A 15,663-nucleotide genomic window follows, 5' to 3' on the forward strand; every position below is an offset into this window, starting at 1 on the left:
ATGGTCTGTATCACTGTCTGATGGTCTGCCTGATGGTCTGCCTGATGGTCTGTATCACTGTCTGATGGTCTGTATCGCTGTCTGACGGTCTGTATCGCTGTCTGACGGTCTGTATCGCTGTCTGACGGTCTGTATCGCTGTCTGACGGTCTGTATCACTGTCTGATGGTCTGTATCACTGTCTGATGGTCTGTATCACTGTCTGATGGTCTGTCTGACGGTCTGTATCGCTGTCTGACGGTCTGTATCACTGTTTGATGGTCTGTATCACAGTCTGATGCTCTGTATCACTGTCTGATGGTCTGTATCACTGTCTGACGGTCTGTATCACTGTCTGACGGTCTGTATCACTGTCTGACGGTCTGTATAACTGTCTGATGGTCTGTATCACTGTCTGATGGTCTGTCTGATGGTCTGGATCGCTGTCTGATGGTCTGTCTGCAGGTCTGTATCACTGTCTGATGGTCTGTATCACTGTCTGACAGTCTGTATCACTGTCTGACGGTCTGTATCACTGTCTGTATCACTGTCTGACGGTCTGTATCTCTGTCTGATGGTCTGTATCGCTGTCTGCAGGTCTGTATCACTGTCTGATGGTCTGTATCACTGTCTGATGGTCTGTCTGATGGTCTGTATCACTGTCTGATGGTCTTTATCACTGCCTGAGCATCTGTATCGCTGTCTGATGGTCTCCCTGATGGTCTGTATCACTGTCAGATGGTCTGTATCACTGTCTGATGGTCTGTCTGATGGTCTGTATCACTGTCTGACGGTCTGTACCACTGTCTGACGGTCTGTATCACTGTCTGACGGTCTGTATCACTGTCTGACGGTCTGTAACACTGTCTGACGGTCTGTATCACTGTCTGATGGTCTGTCTGATGGTCTGTAAAACTGTCTGATGGTCTGTCTGATGGTCTGTATCACTGTCTGAAGGTCTGTATCACTGTCTGAGGGTCTGTAACACTGTCTGAGGGTCTGTAACACTGTCTGATGGTCTGTATCACTGTCTGATGGTCTGTATCACTGTCTGAAGGTCTGTATTACTGTCTGATGGTCTGTCTGATGGTCTGTCTAACGGTCTGTATCACTGTTTGATGGTCTGTATCACTGTTTGATGGTCTGTATCACTGTCTGATGGTCTGTATCACTGTCTGATGGTCTGTATCACTGTCTGACGGTCTGTATCACTGTCTGACGGTCTGTATCACTGTCTGACGGTCTGTATCACTGTCTAAAGGTCTGTCTGATGGTCTGTATCACTGTCTGATGGTCTGTATCACGGTCTTTATCACTGTCTGATGGTCTGTATCACTGTCTGACGGTCTGTATCACTGTCTGACGGTCTGTCTGATGGTCTGTATCACTGTCTGACGGTCTGAATCACTGTCTGACGGTCTGTATCACTGTCTGAAGGTCTGTCTGATGGTCTGTATCACTGTCTGATGGTCTGTCTGCAGGTCTGTATCACCGTCTTATGGTCTGTATCACTTTCTGATAGTCTGTATCTCTGTCTGATGGTCTGTATCACTGTCTGATGGTCTGTATCGCTGTCTGATGGTCTGTATCGCTGTCTGATGGTCTCTGAAGGTCTGTTTCACTGTCTTATGGTCTGTATCACTTTCTGATGGTCTAAATCACTGTCTGATGGTCTGTATCACTGTCTGATGGTCTGTATCGCTGTCTGATGGTCTGTATCGCTGTCTGATGGTCTCTGAAGGTCTGTATCACTGTCTGACGTTCTGTATCACTGTCTGACGGACTGTATCACAGTCTGACGGTCTGTATCACTGTCTGACGGTCTGTATCACTGTCTGACGGTCTGTATCACTGTCTGACGATCTCTATCACTGTCTGACGGTCTGTATCACTGTCTGACGGTTTGTATCACTGTCTGACGGTCTGTATCACTGTCTGATGGTCTGCCTGATGGTCTGTATCACTGTCTGATGGTCTGTATCACTGTCTGATGGTCTGCCTGATGGTCTGTATCACTGTCTGATGGTCTGTATCACTGTCTGATGGTCTGTCTGATGGTCTGTATCACTGTCTGATGGTCTTTATCACTGCCTGAGCGTCTGTATCGCTGTCTGATGGTCTGCCTGATGGTCTGTATCACTGTCAGATCGTCTGTATCACTGTCTGATGGTCTGTCTGATGGTCTGTATCACTGTCTGTCGGTCTGTACCACTGTCTGACGGTCTGTAACACTGTCTGATGGTCTGTATCACTGTCTGATGGTCTGTCTGATGGTCTGTATCACTGTCTGAAGGTCTGTATCACTGTCTGAAGGTCTGTATCACTGTCTGACGGACTGTATCACTGTCTGACGGACTGTATCACTGTCTGACGGACTGTATCACTGTCTGACGGTCTGTATCACTGTCTGACGGACTGTATCACTGTCTGACGGACTGTATCACTGTCTGACGGTCTGTATCACTGTCTGACGGTCTGTATCACTGTCTGACGGACTGTATCACTGTCTGACGGTCTGTATCACTGTCTGACGGTCTGTATCACTGTCTGACGGTCTGTATCACTGTCTGACGGTTTGTATCACTGTCTGACGGTCTGTATCACTGTATGATGGTCTGCCTGATGGTCTGTATCAATGTCTGATGGTCTGTATCACTGTCTGATGGTCTGCCTGATGGTCTGTATCACTGTCTGATGGTCTGTATCACTGTCTGACGGTCTGTATCGCTGTCTGACGGTCTGTATCGCTGTCTGACGGTCTGTATCGCTGTCTGATGGTCTGTATCACTGTCTGATGGTCTGTATCACTGTCTGATGGTCTGTCTGATGGTCTGTATCGCTGTCTGATGGTCTGTCTGCAGGTCTGTATCACTGTCTGATGGTCTGTATCACTGTCTGATAGTCTGTATCACTGTCTGATGGTCTGTATCACTGTCTGATGGTCTGTCTGAATGTCTGTATCACTGTCTGATGGTCTGTATCACTGTCTGACGGTCTGTATCTCTGTCTGATGGTCTGTATCGCTGTCTGATGGTCTGTCTGATGGTCTGTAACACTGTCTGAGGGTCTGTATCACTGTCTGATGGTCTGTCTGATGGTCTGTATCACTGTTTGATGGTCTGTATCACTGTCTGATGGTCTGTATCACTGTCTGACGGTCTGTATCACTGTCTGACGGTCTGTATCAAGGTCTGTATCACTGTCTGACGGTCTGTATCTCTGTCTGATGGTCTGTATCGCTGTCTGATGGTCTGTCTGCAGGTCTGTATCTCTGTCTGATGGTCTGTATCACTGTCTGATGGTCTGTCTGATGGTCTGTAACACAGTCTGATGATCTGTCTGATGGTCTGTATCACTGTCTGAAGGTCTGAATCACTGTCTGAGGATCTGTAACACTGTCTGAGGGTCTGTATCACTGTCTGATGGTCTGTCTGATGGTCTGTATCACTGTCTGAAGGTCTGTATTACTGTCTGATGGTCTGTATCACTGTTTGATGGTCTGTATCACAGTCTGATGCTCTGTATCACTGTCTGATGGTCTGTATCACTGTCTGACGGTCTGTATCACTGTCTGACGGTCTGTATAACTGTCTGATGGTCTGTATCACTGTCTGATGGTCTGTATCACTGTCTGATGGTCTGTCTGATGGTCTGTATCGCTGTCTGATGGTCTGTCTGATGGTCTGTATCACTGTTTGATGGTCTGTATCACTGTCTGTATCACTGTCTGATGGTCTGTATCGCTGTCTGATGGTCTGCCTGATGGTCTGTATTTCTGTCTGATGGTCTGTATCACTGCCTGAGCGTCTGTATCGCTGTCTGATGGTCTGCCTGATGGTCTGTATCACTGTCTGATGGTCTGTATCACTGTCTGACGGTCTGTATCACTGTCTGACGGTCTGTATCACTGTCTGACGGTCTGTCTGATGGTCTGTAACACTGTCTGAGGGTCTGTATCACTGTCTGATGGTCTGTATCACTGTTTGATGGTCTGTATCACTGTCTGATGGTCTGTATCACTGTCTGACGGTCTGTATCACTGTCTGACGGTCTGTATCACTGTCTGACGGTCTGTATCAAGGTCTGTATCACTGTCTGACGGTCTGTATCACTGTCTGATGGTCTGTATCACTGTCTGATGGTCTGTAACACAGTCTGATGGTCTGTAACACAGTCTGATGGTCTGTATCACTGTCTGAAGGTCTGTATCACTGTCTGAAGGTCTGTATCACTGTCTGAGGGTCTGTAACACTGTCTGAGGGTCTGTAACACTGTCTGAGGGTCTGTAACACTGTCTGAGGGTCTGTATCACTGTCTGATGGTCTGTCTGATGGTCTGTATCACTGTCTGAAGGTCTGTATTACTGTCTGAAGGTCTGTCTGATGCTCTGTATCACTGTCTGACGGTCTGTATCACTGTCTGACGGTCTGTATCACTGTCTGACGGTCTGTAACACTGTCTGACGGTCTGTAACACTGTCTGATGGTCTGTATCACTGTCTGATGGTCTGTCTGATGGTCTGTATCGCTGTCTGATGGTCTGTCTGATGGTCTGTATCACTGTTTGATGGTCTGTATCACTGTCTGATGGTCTGTATCACTGTCTGACGGTCTGTATCACTGTCTGACGATCTGTATCACTGTCTGACAGTCTGTATCAAGGTCTGTATCACTGTCTGACGGTCTGTATCTCTGTCTGATGGTCTGTATCGCTGTCTGATGGTCTGTCTGCAGGTCTGGATCTCTGTCTGATGGTCTGTATCACTGTCTGATGGTCTGTCTGATGGTCTGTATCACTGTCTGAAGGTCTGTATCACTGTCTGAAGGTCTGAATCACTGTCTGAAGGTCTGAATCACTGTCTGAGGGTCTGTAACACTGTCTGATGGTCTGTAACACTGTCTGATGGTCTGTATCACTGTCTGATGGTCTGTCTGATGGTCTGTATCACTGTTTGATGGTCTGTATCACAGTCTGATGCTCTGTATCACTGTCTGATGGTCTGTATCACTGTCTGACGGTCTGTATCACTGTCTGACGGTCTGTATCACTGTCTGACGGTCTGTATAACTGTCTGATGGTCTGTATCACTGTCTGATGGTCTGTATCACTGTCTGATGGTCTGTCTGCAGGTCTGTATCACTGTCTGATGGTCTGTATCAGTGTCTGACAGTCTGTATCACTGTCTGATGGTCTGTATCACTGTCTGACAGTCTGTATCACTGTCTGACGGTCTGTATCACTGTCTGTATCACTGTCTGATGGTCTGTATCGCTGTCTGATGGTCTGTCTGCAGGTCTGTATCACTGTCTGATGGTCTGTATCACTGTCTGATGGTCTGTCTGCAGGTCTGTATCACTGTCTGATGGTCTGTATCACTGTCTGATGGTCTGTATCACTGTCTGACGGTCTGTATCACTGTCTGACGGTCTGTATCACTGTCTGACGGTCTGTATCGCTGTCTGATGGTCTGAATCGCTGTCTGATGGTCTGAATCACTGTCTGATGGTCAGTATCACTGTCTGACGGTCTGTATCACTGTCTGATGGTCTGTATCACTGTCTGATGGTCTGTATCACTGTCTGATGGTCTGCCTGATGGTCTGTATCACTGTCTGATGGTCTGTATCACTGTCTGATGGTCTGTATCACTGTCTGATGGTCCGTATCACTGCCTGACGGTCTGTATCGCTGTCTGACGGTCTGTATCGCTGTCTGACGGTCTGTATCGCTGTCTGACGGTCTGTATCGCTGTCTGACGGTCTGTATCGCTGTCTGACGGTCTGTATCGCTGTCTGACGGTCTGTATCGCTGTCTGACGGTCTGTATCGCTGTCTGATGGTCTGTATCACTGTCTGATGGTCTGTATCACTGTCTGATGGTCTGTCTGAATGTCTGATGGTCTGTATCACTGTCTGACGGTCTGTATCACTGTCTGACGGTCTGTATCACTGTCTGACGGTCTGTATCACTGTCTGACGGTCTGTATCACGGTCTTTATCACTGTCTGATGGTCTGTATCACTGTCTGACGGTCTGTATCACTGTCTGACGGTCTGTATCACTGTCTGACGGTCTGTATCACTGTCTGACGGTCTGTATCACTGTCTGACGGTCTGTCTGATGGTCTGTATCACTGTCTGACGGTCTGAATCACTGTCTGACGGTCTGTATCACTGTCTGAAGGGCTGTCTGATGGTCTGTATCACTGTCTGATGGTCTGTCTGCAGGTCTGTATCACCGTCTTATGGTCTGTATCACTTTCTGATAGCCTGTATCTCTGTCTGATGGTCTGTATCACTGTCTGATGGTCTGTATCGCTGTCTGATGGTCTGTATCGCTGTCTGATGGTCTGTATCACTGTCTGACGGTCTGTATCACTGTCTGACGGTCTGTAACACTGTCTGACGGTCTGTATCACTGTCTGATGGTCTGTCTGATGGTCTGTATCGCTGTCTGATGGTCTGTCTGATGGTCTGTATCACTGTTTGATGGTCTGTATCACTGTCTGATGGTCTGTATCACTGTCTGATGGTCTGTATCACTGTCTGACGGTCTGTATCACTGTCTGACGATCTGTATCACTGTCTGACAGTCTGTATCAAGGTCTGTATCACTGTCTGACGGTCTGTATCTCTGTCTGATGGTCTGTATCGCTGTCTGATGGTCTGTCTGCAGGTCTGGATCTCTGTCTGATGGTCTGTATCACTGTCTGATGGTCTGTCTGATGGTCTGTATCACTGTCTGAAGGTCTGTATCACTGTCTGAAGGTCTGAATCACTGTCTGAAGGTCTGAATCACTGTCTGAAGGTCTGAATCACTGTCTGAAGGTCTGAATCACTGTCTGAGGGTCTGTAACACTGTCTGATGGTCTGTAACACTGTCTGATGGTCTGTATCACTGTCTGATGGTCTGTCTGATGGTCTGTATCACTGTTTGATGGTCTGTATCACAGTCTGATGCTCTGTATCACTGTCTGATGGTCTGTATCACTGTCTGACGGTCTGTATCACTGTCTGACGGTCTGTATCACTGTCTGACGGTCTGTATCACTGTCTGACAGTCTGTATCAAGGTCTGTATCACTGTCTGACGGTCTGTATCTCTGTCTGATGGTCTGTATCGCTGTCTGATGGTCTGTCTGCAGGTCTGGATCTCTGTCTGATGGTCTGTATCACTGTCTGATGGTCTGTCTGATGGTCTGTATCACTGTCTGAAGGTCTGTATCACTGTCTGAAGGTCTGAATCACTGTCTGAAGGTCTGAATCACTGTCTGAAGGTCTGAATCACTGTCTGAGGGTCTGTAACACTGTCTGATGGTCTGTAACACTGTCTGATGGTCTGTATCACTGTCTGATGGTCTGTCTGATGGTCTGTATCACTGTTTGATGGTCTGTATCACAGTCTGATGCTCTGTATCACTGTCTGATGGTCTGTATCACTGTCTGACGGTCTGTATCACTGTCTGACGGTCTGTATCACTGTCTGACGGTCTGTATAACTGTCTGATGGTCTGTATCACTGTCTGATGGTCTGTATCACTGTCTGATGGTCTGTCTGCAGGTCTGTATCACTGTCTGATGGTCTGTATCAGTGTCTGACAGTCTGTATCACTGTCTGATGGTCTGTATCACTGTCTGACAGTCTGTATCACTGTCTGACGGTCTGTATCACTGTCTGTATCACTGTCTGATGGTCTGTATCGCTGTCTGATGGTCTGTCTGCAGGTCTGTATCACTGTCTGATGGTCTGTATCACTGTCTGATGGTCTGTCTGCAGGTCTGTATCACTGTCTGATGGTCTGTATCACTGTCTGATGGTCTGTATCACTGTCTGACGGTCTGTATCACTGTCTGACGGTCTGTATCACTGTCTGACGGTCTGTATCGCTGTCTGATGGTCTGAATCGCTGTCTGATGGTCTGAATCACTGTCTGATGGTCAGTATCACTGTCTGACGGTCTGTATCACTGTCTGATGGTCTGTATCACTGTCTGATGGTCTGTATCACTGTCTGATGGTCTGCCTGATGGTCTGTATCACTGTCTGATGGTCTGTATCACTGTCTGATGGTCTGTATCACTGTCTGATGGTCCGTATCACTGCCTGACGGTCTGTATCGCTGTCTGACGGTCTGTATCGCTGTCTGACGGTCTGTATCGCTGTCTGACGGTCTGTATCGCTGTCTGACGGTCTGTATCGCTGTCTGACGGTCTGTATCGCTGTCTGATGGTCTGTATCACTGTCTGATGGTCTGTATCACTGTCTGATGGTCTGTCTGAATGTCTGATGGTCTGTATCACTGTCTCGACGGTCTGTATCACTGTCTGACGGTCTGTATCACTGTCTGACGGTCTGTATCACTGTCTGACGGTCTGTATCACGGTCTTTATCACTGTCTGATGGTCTGTATCACTGTCTGACGGTCTGTATCACTGTCTGACGGTCTGTATCACTGTCTGACGGTCTGTATCACTGTCTGACGGTCTGTATCACTGTCTGACGGTCTGTCTGATGGTCTGTATCACTGTCTGACGGTCTGAATCACTGTCTGACGGTCTGTATCACTGTCTGAAGGGCTGTCTGATGGTCTGTATCACTGTCTGATGGTCTGTCTGCAGGTCTGTATCACCGTCTTATGGTCTGTATCACTTTCTGATAGCCTGTATCTCTGTCTGATGGTCTGTATCACTGTCTGATGGTCTGTATCGCTGTCTGATGGTCTGTATCGCTGTCTGATGGTCTGTATCACTGTCTGACGGTCTGTATCACTGTCTGACGGTCTGTAACACTGTCTGACGGTCTGTATCACTGTCTGATGGTCTGTCTGATGGTCTGTATCGCTGTCTGATGGTCTGTCTGATGGTCTGTATCACTGTTTGATGGTCTGTATCACTGTCTGATGGTCTGTATCACTGTCTGATGGTCTGTATCACTGTCTGACGGTCTGTATCACTGTCTGACGATCTGTATCACTGTCTGACAGTCTGTATCAAGGTCTGTATCACTGTCTGACGGTCTGTATCTCTGTCTGATGGTCTGTATCGCTGTCTGATGGTCTGTCTGCAGGTCTGGATCTCTGTCTGATGGTCTGTATCACTGTCTGATGGTCTGTCTGATGGTCTGTATCACTGTCTGAAGGTCTGTATCACTGTCTGAAGGTCTGAATCACTGTCTGAAGGTCTGAATCACTGTCTGAAGGTCTGAATCACTGTCTGAAGGTCTGAATCACTGTCTGAGGGTCTGTAACACTGTCTGATGGTCTGTAACACTGTCTGATGGTCTGTATCACTGTCTGATGGTCTGTCTGATGGTCTGTATCACTGTTTGATGGTCTGTATCACAGTCTGATGCTCTGTATCACTGTCTGATGGTCTGTATCACTGTCTGACGGTCTGTATCACTGTCTGACGGTCTGTATCACTGTCTGACGGTCTGTATAACTGTCTGATGGTCTGTATCACTGTCTGATGGTCTGTATCACTGTCTGATGGTCTGTCTGCAGGTCTGTATCACTGTCTGATGGTCTGTATCAGTGTCTGACAGTCTGTATCACTGTCTGATGGTCTGTATCACTGTCTGTATCACTGTCTGACGGTCTGTATCACTGTCTGTATCACTGTCTGATGGTCTGTATCGCTGTCTGATGGTCTGTCTGCAGGTCTGTATCACTGTCTGATGGTCTGTATCACTGTCTGATGGTCTGTATCACTGTCTGATGGTCTGTATCACTGTCTGACGGTCTGTATCACTGTCTGACGGTCTGTATCACTGTCTGACGGTCTGTATCACTGTCTGACGGTCTGAATCACTGTCTGATGGTCTGAATCACTGTCTGATGGTCTGAATCACTGTCTGATGGTCAGTATCACTGTCTGACGGTCTGTATCACTGTCTGATGGTCTGTATCACTGTCTGATGGTCTGCCTGATGGTCTGTATCACTGTCTGATGGTCTGTATCACTGTCTGATGGTCTGTATCACTGTCTGATGGTCCGTATCGCTGCCTGACGGTCTGTATCGCTGTCTGACGGTCTGTATCGCTGTCTGACGGTCTGTATCGCTGTCTGACGGTCTGTATCGCTGTCTGACGGTCTGTATCACTGTCTGACGGTCTGTATCGCTGTCTGACGGTCTGTATCGCTGTCTGACGGTCTGTATCGCTGTCTGACGGTCTGTATCACTGTCTGACGGTCTGTATCACTGTCTGATGGTCTGTCTGAATGTCTGATGGTCTGTATCACTGTCTGACGGTCTGTATCACTGTCTGACGGTCTGTATCACGGTCTTTATCACTGTCTGATGGTCTGTATCACTGTCTGACGGTCTGTATCACTGTCTGACGGTCTGTATCACTGTCTGACGGTCTGTATCACTGTCTGACGGTCTGTATCACTGTCTGACGGTCTGTCTGATGGTCTGTATCACTGTCTGACGGTCTGAATCACTGTCTGACGGTCTGTATCACTGTCTGAAGGGCTGTCTGATGGTCTGTATCACTGTCTGATGGTCTGTCTGCAGGTCTGTATCACCGTCTTATGGTCTGTATCACTTTCTGATAGCCTGTATCTCTGTCTGATGGTCTGTATCACTGTCTGATGGTCTGTATCGCTGTCTGATGGTCTGTATCGCTGTCTGATGGTCTGTATCGCTGTCTGATGGTCTCTGAAGGTCTGTTTCACTGTCTTATGGTCTGTATCACTTTCTGATGGTCTAAATCACTGTCTGATGGTCTGTATCACTGTCTGATGGTCTGTATCGCTGTCTGATGGTCTGTATCGCTGTCTGATGGTCTCTGAAGGTCTGATGGTCTCTGAAGGTCTGTATCACTGTCTGACGGTCTGTATCACTGTCTGACGGACTGTATCACTGTCTGACGGTCTGTATCACTGTCTGACGGTCTGTATCACTGTCTGACGGTCTGTATCACTGTCTGTATCACTGTCTGACGGTCTGTATCACTGTCTGACGGTCTGTATCACTGTCTGACGGTCTGTATCACTGTCTGACGGTCTGTATCACTGTCTGACGGTTTGTATCACTGTCTGACGGTCTGTATCACTGTCTGATGGTCTGCCTGATGGTCTGTATCACTGTCTGATGGTCTGTATCACTGTCTGATGGTCTGCCTGAAGGTCTGTAACACTGTCTGATGGTCTGTATCACTGTCTGACGGTCTGTACCACTGTCTGACGGTCTGTACCACTGTCTGACGGTCTGTACCACTGTCTGACGGTCTGAAGGTTCTGCTTCATTGATGAAATACCAGTCGATGTAAACACGTGACCGATCATGCTCATCGGTTAATTTGCATAAACTAGCGGAATTAAATGTGTATATATTTGTTAGTCATTATGATTCTTATTTATACATAAATTAGTGGAATTAAATGTGTATTTTTGTTAGTCATTATGATTCTTATTTATACATAAATTAGTGGAATTAAATGTGTATATTGTTGTTAGTCATTATGATTCTTCTTTATAATATCTGCTATTTAGCAGACACCTTTATCTAAAACGACTTACAGTAATGCAACCCCTAACCCCTACCCTAACCTTTAACCCCTAACCCTTAACCCCTAACGCTAACCCCTAACCCCTAACCCCAACCCTAAACCCAACCCTAAACCCTAACCCTTAACCCCTAACCCCTAACCCATTTTACATATGTGTGGTCCATACGGAAGCAGTACGCACTTTGAAATCATATATTTAATTGTGTGAAACCTGAATGTTTTACTTCCTATTATGAGACTGTCTTACCTTGCTTCAAAGTAGCTTTTATAAACGTTGAGGCAATATTTTTATATAAGAGATTTTCATCTGCCATTGAAACAAGTAGCCTATTTATCCCACATTTTATTGGTTTTCGAATCAACTTTCTTTCATTGGGGCGGCCGGTAGCCTAGTGGTTAGAGCATTGGGCCGGCAGGTAGCCTAGTGGTTAGAGCGTTGGGCCGGCAGGTAGCCTAGTGGTTAGAGCATTGGGCCGGCAGGTAGCCTAGTGGTTAGCGCATTGGGCCGGCAGGTAGCCTAGTGGTTAGAGCATTGGGCCGGCAGGTAGCCTAGTGGTTAGAGCATTGGGCCGGCAGGTAGCCTAGTGGTTAGAGCATTGGGCCGGCAGGTAGCCTAGTGGTTAGAGCATTGGGCCTTCAGGTAGCCTAGTGGTTAGAGCATTGGGCCAGTAACCGAAAGGTTGGTGGATCGAATCCCTAAGCTGACAAGGTACAACTCTGTCGTTCTGCCCCTGAACGAGGCAGTTTAACCCACTGTTCTACGGTAGGCCGTCATTGTAAATAAGAATTTGTTCTTAACTGACTTGACAAGTTAAATAAAAAAGTAGCCAAAGACACCACCTAGTCATATTAGCAACCCGTGCTTGTTGTTGCATCTTTAGATCTTTCTAATCTATATTTATCTCTGTTACATGAAACCGCTCGCATGTACAGTGTGCTTTTGACCATGGTGTTTTCCCGCTAACTGCATTATGGAATGAACATTCGCAGTATTCGCATTGCTGCACTTATAATGTGAGTAAATAATAGTGTAGCAACATTTGAAGCTAAATGGTTCTGATCTGTTGCATCAGCCTCGTTGCTTTTTAAAGTTATTTTTGATGTACTGGTTATATGGACTTGCGATCTACCTTCGGACAACTGTCCCAGAATCTGGTTTGGAATAGGCTATTTATTTCTCACACAGAATGACAAGCTAACCAATAGAATATGTAAACTTTTCTAATATGGGGGATAGTAGGTTGACAGGCTAGTGATTTAGCTGTTCGTTACTCATCTTGTTGGCTAGTGATTTAGCTGTTCGTTACTCATCTTGTTGGCTGATAGTAGATTGACAGGCTAGTGATTTAGCTGTCCGTTACTCATCTTGTTGGCTGAAAGTAGATTGACAGGCTAGTGATTTAGCTGTTCGTTACTCATCTTGTTGGCTGATAGTAGGTTGACAGGCTAGTGATTTAGCTGTTCGTTACTCATCTTGTTGGCTGATAGTAGATTGACAGGCTAGTGATTTAGCTGTTCGTTACTCATCTTGTTGGCTGATAGTAGGTTGACAGGCTAGTGATTTAGCTGTTGTTTACTCATCTTGTTGGCTGAGGAATAGATCATGTGGACAGTTCTTCTAACATCTGCATGGGATTTCAGTCAGGACGCACGGCGTTAAATCCTCCACTTACACCTTCTGTTAAGTTGAATTACCATAAATGTTATTTCCGTCATTCTGAGCACTGCGGCTGGAAGCCCTAATTAGGTTACGCACCCAATGCATATGGGTTAGGGTCAGGGTCAGGGTTAGGGTTAGGGTAAGGGTCAGGGTTAGGGTCAGGGTTAGGGTAATGCATATGGGTTATGGTCAATTAAAACGCTGCCGTCAAATGTCTGCCACCACATTTTCCTAACGGTGTGTGTACCTGTAGAGAAGTCATACAGGGTGGTAATGGCAGTGTGTACCTGTAGAGAGGTCATACAGGGTGGTAACGGCAGTGTGTACCTGTAGAGAGGTCATACAGGGTGGTAACAGTGTGTACCTGTAGAGAGGTCATACAGGGTGGTAACGGCAGTGTGTGTACCTGTAGGGAGGTCATACAGGGTGGTAACAGTGTGTACCTGTAGAGAGGTCATACAGGGTGGTAACGGCAGTGTGTACCTGTAGAGAGTTCATACAGGGTGGTAACGGAAGTGTGTGTACCTGTAGAGAGATCATACAGGGTGGTAACGGCAGTGTGTGTACCAGTAGAGAGATCATACAGGGTGGTAACGGCAGTGTGTGTGCCTGTAGAGAGGTCATACAGTGTGGTAACGGCAGTGTGTACCTGTAGAGAGATCATACAGGGTGGTAACGGCAGTGTGTGTACCTGTAGAGAGGTCATACAGGGTGGTAACGGCAGTCCGTGTACCTGTAGAGAGGTCATACAGGGTGGTAACGGCAGTGTGTGTACCTGTAGAGAGGTCATACAGGGTGGTAACGGTAGTGTGTGTACCTGTAGAGAGGTCATACAGGGTGGTAACGGCAGTGTGTGTACCTGTAGAGAGGTCATACAGGGTGGTAACGGCAGTGTGTGTACCTGTAGAGAGGTCATACAGGGTGGTAACGGCAGTGTGTGTACCTGTAGAGAGGTCATACAGGGTGGTAACGGCAGTGATGAACTGGCAGCAGAATGGAGGACAGGAAGAGCTGAGGTTGTTGAGGGTTGGAACCATGGAACCAGGAAGTAGGGAACAATAGTCATCCACCAGCACTCTGGCTAGTCTTCTACAGTAGACAGGATGGGAGCGCTGGAACACACACAATATCAAGTCATTTCTGGGTAACAATTAAGTACCTCACTGTGATTGTTTTACATTAAAATGGTCAAAAAGAAACAAACATAGCTTCTTAGCAAAGAGCAACTTCTCAAGCAAGAATTTAGCTAGGACTGTCTGGGAGTGGTCTGAGTGGGGAAGTGAAAACAGAAAACTACTCGTTATTGACAGAGAGGTTGGGAAAGCTCTTTCTTAATGGTCTTTGGGATAGGGGAGCGGTATTTTGACGTTCGGATGAAAAGCGTGCCCAAAGTAAACTGTGTGCTACTCAGGCCCAGAAGCTAGGATATGCATATAATTGGTCGATTTGGATAGAAAACACTCTAAAGTTTCTAAAACTGTTAAAATAATGTCTGTGAGTATAACAGAACTGAAATGGCAGGCGAAACCCCGAGGATAAACCATCAACAAAACAATTAATAAATAATTCAGCATACCACCTGGCACTGTTATAATAGGGCAAAATCATCCCCGATTGCAGTTCCTAGGGCTTCCACTAGATGTCAACAGTCTTTAGAAAGAGTTTCAGGCTGGTTTTTGGAGAAATGAGGGAGAAGATGTAGTTTTTCTAGTGGCTCCCATTTTGGCTGTAGTGTTTGCAAGCGCATGGCTGAGAGAGAACGTTCTTTTTGTTTATCTCCGGTAAAGACAATAACGATTCTCCGTCTTAAATTTTATTGTTTATTTGCGTATTAGGGTACCTAATGTTTGATTATAAACATTGATTGACTTGTTTGGATAAGTTTATTGGTAACGTTTGGGATTCATTTTGAAGTAGGGAAACCGAGTGGATTATTGACTGAAGCGCGCCAGCTAAACTGGTCCTTTTGTTCAATAAATTCCATCTTTATATCCATAAAAACTATGGATATAAAGATGGAATTTATTGAACAAAAGGACCATTTGTGATGTAACTGGGACATTTTGGAGTGCCAACATTAGAAGATCTTCAAAGGTAAGGCATATATTATATCGCTATTTCTGACTGTCGTGTCGCAACTACCTGGTTGAAAATGATTTGTTATGCATTTGTGTGCTGGGTGCTGTCCTCAGATAATCGCATGGTTTGCTTTCGCCGTAAAGCCTTTTTGAAATCTGACACGGCGGCTGGATTAACAACAAGTTCAGCTTTATTTTGATGTATTACACTTGTGATTTCATGAAAGTTAAATATTTATAGTAATTTAATTTGAATTTGGCGCTCTGCCATTTCACCGGGTGTTGGCCAGGTGGGACGCTCCCGTCCCAGGTACCCATAAGAAGTTAACTAATTTACCGCCTGGTGATGTCACCAGGCAGGCCAAAACTCCATCCCACCAAAACAGGCTGAGATTTCAGGCAGTCTTTTCAAACAGCTCTTACACTAAAATGGTAT

The 15,663-nt window shown here is 46.4% G+C and overlaps 1 protein-coding gene across 3 annotated transcripts in view; it reads right to left on the reverse strand.

Annotated features, from left to right (window-relative positions):
- Positions 1–15,663, reverse strand: part of ints15 (integrator complex subunit 15) — a 92,468-nt gene that overhangs the window by 38,137 nt on the left and 38,668 nt on the right. For all 3 annotated transcript variants that reach the window (XM_045695916.1, XM_045695917.1, XM_045695918.1), the window contains one exon: positions 14,093–14,261. In XM_045695916.1, coding sequence (XP_045551872.1) covers positions 14,093–14,261 — 169 coding nt within the window. The remainder of the gene's footprint in view (positions 1–14,092; positions 14,262–15,663) is intronic.

Source organism: Salmo salar, chromosome ssa15 (assembly GCF_905237065.1).
Source record: "Salmo salar chromosome ssa15, Ssal_v3.1, whole genome shotgun sequence".
In the NCBI taxonomy this organism is placed as follows: Eukaryota; Metazoa; Chordata; class Actinopteri; order Salmoniformes; family Salmonidae; genus Salmo; species Salmo salar.